The sequence below is a fragment of the Ictalurus furcatus genome, chromosome 4, assembly GCF_023375685.1.
Source record: "Ictalurus furcatus strain D&B chromosome 4, Billie_1.0, whole genome shotgun sequence".
In the NCBI taxonomy this organism is placed as follows: domain Eukaryota; kingdom Metazoa; phylum Chordata; class Actinopteri; order Siluriformes; family Ictaluridae; genus Ictalurus; species Ictalurus furcatus.
Genome location: NC_071258.1, coordinates 25391655 through 25397654, shown reverse-complemented (window position 1 = coordinate 25397654; position 6000 = coordinate 25391655). Strand labels below are relative to the sequence as shown.

The following is a 6000-nucleotide window of genomic DNA, read 5'->3' as shown; positions in this document are numbered from 1 at the left end:
TGATGTCCTACTGGGGCCTTAGGTTGTGTAACTGCCCCCCAGAGCAGTGACAAGAATGCACACTTCCTCTCTTGTGACCTTTCCAGTCAGGGTTATAATGCTTAAGTAATCAGGAATCTTCTGTTAGTATAAATGAACACAATCTTCACAGTGATTGAAAAAATAAGAAAAGAATGGCTTAATAATACTAATACAAATACTCTTGAATAATAATAAGAAGAAGAATAAGAAGATGAAGAAGAGAAGAAGAAGAAGAAGAAGAAGCAGAATTCATTTTCAGCAGAGGTTTTTTTTTATTATTCTGGTCAGGGTCTTGGTGGATCCGGAGACTATACAAGGAATACTGGCCATGAGACAGGAATACACCCTGGATGGGATGCCATCTCAGAGCACAGTGTGCACACACATCGCATGCTCATCCACACCTACGAGTGATTTAGTATAGCAAGTCCAGAGAACCCAGAGGAAACCCACTCCCACTTGGACACAAGCTCAGTATCACAATGCTACCTGCTGTGCTACCATGTCACCATATAATAATAATAATAATAATAATAATAATAATAATAGTCATTTTAATGTTACGGTAAAATAATTGATTTACTTATTATAATTATCATTTTAATGGCATAATGGTATGACATAAAAATACAAACACTAATAATATATAAAAAATATTATTATTATTATCATTATTATTATTATTATTATTATTATTATTATAAATCCTTTAGAATTCTATATCTGTATGTGATTATAGAGCTATGGGGGGGGGGGGGGGGGAGGTAGAGTCACAGAACTCGGTCGCCCACTACAGGACAGGCTTGCAAAATAAAGACCTGCTGAAGAGAGATCGGTGTGGAGACAGAGAGCCTTTCATGAGTTCAGCCTGCTGCAGAAAGATCGAAACCAGACCAAGAGAGAGAGAGAGAGAGAGAGAGATTGCACAATCGTACACAGCTGTGTATCCTTATAGAATAGCATAGTTCTGAATAAATAACAGAATACAATTAAACTAAAAACAGTAGATGTACAGATACGACAGACTCCAGTTTTCCTCCAGAATAAAATCACACAATTACATTTGCCTGGAGATGTAATGTGCTGAATCACAGCAAATATATAACCATGCAGAGAGAGAAAGAGAGAGAGAGTGTGTGAGAGAGAGAGAGCAATAAAGAAAGGCTGATGCACTCCCTCCTCCTCCTCCCTTCAATCTCTCGTCCTCCCTCCTGCTCACTTTCCTTCAAGCTCATTTCACAGTGAGGTCTCGCATTGTGCCGATGTACCACGTCTCCTCTTTGCGAATCCACAATGAGTTGATGCTGCTGCTGTACTACGGACGTGATTTAAGCTGTATCTCAGTCGCTTCTGCATCTGAAGTGCAACCATAAATCAACCTAACAGAGGAAAAAAAGGACATTGCATTCCAATCACATATTCACTTTCCCTCCTTTGCGTGGAAAGAGCAAGGAGAGATAGAGAAAGGCAGAATTCAACACAGGAGATGATGCTCAAAACGGAGACATCCAGCAAGCTTTAAACTCTTTGATGCCCCCTTTTTGTGGAAGCTACTGAAATCCATTAGGAAAAGAGGTAAGTGTTGCCCTGAATCCTTGGACGTGGGAGGACAAACACATCTCAGTCTATTTTTAATCCAAACCTGCTCTCTGTTCATTGATTTCTGCCATCAGAAGGACCTCTCTATGATATTGTTAATCTCAGCAGGAAAAAAGACTCCATTACTTTGATTGTCATTTGGAATACAAAAAAATCTTTATATCACCATTTGAAAAGGTCGATTTTATAGTTTATACAGGAATATGTTATGGAGTTATAATGCATGTGCAAATTTGATATGGAGATATATTGCAGTTGGTGGACTCTATGGAAAGAAGAATTTTTTTTTTTTTTTTTTTTTTTGGTTTTTGTTTCAGTGCATGTCTCCTTCCAGTCTAAAACCTCCGGAGCACCTGTCTCTACATCCATCCTGGCACAGGAGATGTAAAGTTGGAACCCACTGAAAAAAACCCCAGAGTAGGTACCTGCAGTATTGGGAATAGAAGTGACATTGTCTTATGAGGCGATCATTACATTTGGGATTTGGGAATGCATCCTCTCACACACACACACACACACACACACACACACACACACACACAGGGAAATGCCGAGGCATAGGCTTTGCCTGGTACAAAGTGTGCTATTCATCTAAGGCAGCAACTACCATTTTCCCCTATTATGCATGCATGCTTAATGGAAGTCTATCATCCATTCTGAGAGCACATTTCTGATCAAATATCAGCATGTCTGGGACAATATAGCACACTGTCTAGTGTCTTGGACTGTAACACGTTTAGCAGATCTCATCTATTAGCATCTCCACCAATGTGCCAATAGCCAATTAAGTGTGTTCAGTGTGTGGAAAGCAAAGAGACTTAGATATGCATCGCCGATCTGAGAGGAGATCTTCTGGGGGAAGCAACAGCATCTATCTCTATCTATTCCTCTCTCTCTCTCTCTCTCTATCTGTCAGAGGATTGTGAGATAAAGAAAGCTAACATAAGGATCTTTCTGCTGTAAAATCAGAAGAATAGAAGGCAGGGTGCAGAGCACTGCCTGAAGTGTTAAGTTGCTAAATGTCTGCTCTGTCCCACTAACTGTGTGTGTGTGTGTGTGTGTGTGTGTGTGTGTGTGTCTGCGTGAAGGTGGGTGGATGAGAGAGAACAAGAGATAGCATGAGAGAAGATGAGAGCTCCTGTCTGATCTGATAGATGTGAAGACCAACATGATTAATTTGAGTAACAGTTGTGCTATGAAAATGTGCACTGTCACTGGAAAACCAAAAACATGTGCGACCTTTACAGAAAACCAAACGATTTAGCTGTAAACATGGGCGTGTACTATGTCCCGACATAACTAGAACATCATGTCATCATGACGCTCATCCTGATTTTTGTACTGAATTGTATGTAATGAAGGTGATTAATTGATTTAGTTCCATGTCATGTTGCTGCAATTTTATGTATACATTATATATTTTCCTGATGACAGAGCAAGGCAATGTTTGAATGTGTCATTGTTGCATATAAATCCCCCAAACATTTACACAAATTTGATGCAAACATTGCAGCTAGTTGCCCAAGTACTTATTCTTCTCTCTATGTCTGTTTCAGTGCAGTGAAGTGGCACTCAGCTGCAACTGCATCAGGTCTTGGAGGAAGGATGCTGTGGGTAACCCTGCTAAGCACAATAGCTTTAGGGTGGACTACGCCGATCCCGTTGCTGGATGAGTCTGAGGAAATAGACGAGCCTTGCTTCGACCCTTGCTACTGTGAAGTCAAGGAGAGCATTTTTCATGTGCACTGCGACAGCAAAGGATTTATAAACGTCAGCCAGATTTCCCAATCATGGACAAGGCCCTTTACGCTCAATTTGCAGAGGAACTCCATGCGCAAGCTGTATTTTAACAGTTTTTTGCACCTCAACAATGCTGTGTCACTCAATTTGGGGAACAATGCACTGCAGGACATTCATGCTGGTGCATTCAATGGGCTGAATATTTTGAAAAAGCTCTTTCTACATGAGAACAAGCTGGAGGTGTTCAGAAATGACACTTTTCTTGGACTTGAGAGCCTTGAATACCTTCAGGCTGATTACAATGTCATAAAGAAAATAGAAAGTGGTGCTTTTCGAAACCTGCACAAACTCAGAGTGCTTATTTTGAATGACAATTTGATACCCATGCTCCCCAATTTTTTATTCAGGTCTGTATCATTAACGCATCTTGATTTGCGTGGCAATCGGCTAAAGACTCTTACATATAAGGGGACATTGGAGTATGTGGGTCATAGTCTGATGGAGATTCAGCTTGAAGAAAATCCATGGAACTGCGTATGTGAGATTGTACAGCTCAAAACATGGCTGGAGAGAATACCGTACACAGCTCTGGTGGGTGATATCACATGCGAGTATCCATTTCACTTTCATGGAAAGGATCTCCGTGAGATCAAAAGGAGCGAGCTATGTCCCCTGCTTTCTGAAGCTGAGATAGAGGTAAAACTCAGCATCCCAAGGCTACCTTTCAGTAATGAGAACATGTGGCCCACCAAACCCTCATCCATGTTGTCATCTTTCCATAACACTGCCTCCTCGGTGGAGTACAGAGAGAGATATGTTAAGCCAACAAAACGACCTAGACCTACGAAAACGCCACCAACTCCACGAAGCCTTTATCCTGGTCCAAACCAACCCCCTGTACCTGGCTATCAAACGAGACCACCTATTCCCATCATCTGCCCAACAGGATGTATGTGTAATCTACACATCAATGACTTGGGACTCACTGTAAATTGCAAAGATAAAGGCTTTCACAACATCTCTGAGCTCTTGCCACGGCCACTAAATGCCAGAAAACTCTATCTGAGTGGGAACTTGATTCAGAAAATATACAGGTCAGATTTTTGGAATTTCTCCAGTCTGGATTTACTCCATTTGGGTAACAATCGGATATCATATGTTCAAGAAGGTGCCTTCATCAACCTGCCGAATTTGAAAAGTTTATACTTGAATGGTAATGATATTGAAAGGTTGACTCCAGGCATGTTCCGTGGTTTGCAGATGCTCAGCTACCTTTATTTAGAGTACAATGTTATTCGAGATATTCAACCAGCTGCTTTCAGCCTGATGGCAAACCTGCAGCTGGTTTTTTTAAATGACAACCTGCTGCGCACGCTTCCTGTCGATGCTTTTGTTGGCACCTCCCTGTCTAGGCTGAATCTACGCAACAACTATTTTCTGTATCTGCCTGTTAGTGGAGTGCTGGAGCACCTTGACTCCATTGTACAGATTGATCTGCACCAGAACCCGTGGGAATGTTCATGTGACATTGTTCCACTCAAGCAGTGGATAGAGAAACTGAGCTCTGTCATTGTGGTTGGAGAAGTAATTTGCAAGACTCCAGAGTTTGCGTTTGGCAAGGACCTTCGCACCCTGGAACTCGAGCTTATCTGCCCAGAAATGAAATTTTCCGCTGCTTCTCCTGGACTAGCTAATGATGTGACTTCTACCAGTGACTCTGGATTAGGATACACCCCTTCCACGGGAGCCGTACCACTTTCGGTTCTCATCCTCAGTCTCTTGATCTTGTTCATCTCTGCTGTCTTTGTTGCTGCTGGCCTATTTGCTTTTGTACTAAGGAGAAGGAAGAAACTCCCATTCAAGAAGCGTCAGGAAGTGATGGATTTGACGGGGATGCAGATGCAGTGTCGGATATTTGAGGAACAGCAAACCTCACCTGAGAAACCTGCCTCCAGCCATGTTTATGATTACATCCCCCACCCTGTTACTCAGATGTGCAACAATCCCATTTACAAACCACGTGAAGGGGAAATAGATGGAGAACGTTTTTCAGAGACAAAGGAAAACAACAGTAATTATAGAACTCTGTTGGAGAAAGAGAAGGAGTGGACTATGGCTGTGTCGAAATCTCAACTTAACACCATTGTCAGGGTCAATCAGTCTGGAAATGTGCCTGGATTTCATGAGAATGGCATGCTTTGCCCCACAGTGATTGACAGCCAGAGACCAACTCCAACCGTGGGGTTTGTAGACTGCCTTTATGGCACCATTCCAAAATTAAAGGACATGCACATCGCACATGCACATCCTCCAGGAATGCAATACCCCGACTTGCAGCAAGATGCCAGATTAAAAGAAACTCTACTTTTCACTGGGGGAAAGGAATTTCCAGAGCAAAATGAATACCTCGAGTTAAGGGCCAAACTCCAAACCAAGCCGGATTACCTCGAAGTCTTGGAGAAATCATATAGGTTCTGATGACAGAGAGTAAGCTCACTTCCATACATAACCCCCAACCACAACCACTACTAACATATTGAAAAAAGCATTATATATATATATATATATATATATATATATATATATATATATATATATATATATATATATATATATATATATATAAAACAAAAATATTTT

At 41.3% G+C, this 6000-nt stretch overlaps 1 protein-coding gene across 1 annotated transcript; it reads left to right on the top strand.

Annotated features, from left to right (window-relative positions):
- Nucleotides 1–833: 833 nt before the first annotated feature.
- slitrk3a (SLIT and NTRK-like family, member 3a) lies at nucleotides 834–5874 on the top strand. The gene is made up of 2 exons (XM_053623443.1): nucleotides 834–1596; nucleotides 1938–5874. The coding sequence occupies exon 2, from the start codon at nucleotides 3064–3066 to the stop codon at nucleotides 5836–5838; it is 2775 nt and encodes a 924-aa protein (XP_053479418.1). The 5' UTR covers nucleotides 834–1596; nucleotides 1938–3063; the 3' UTR covers nucleotides 5839–5874.
- Nucleotides 5875–6000: the final 126 nt, after the last annotated feature.

Bases quoted from the DNA above. Each gene is read 5' to 3' on its own strand.
- slitrk3a (XM_053623443.1), top strand. From the start codon at position 3,064: ATGTTTGAATGTGTCATTGTTGCATATAAATCCCCCAAACATTTACAC.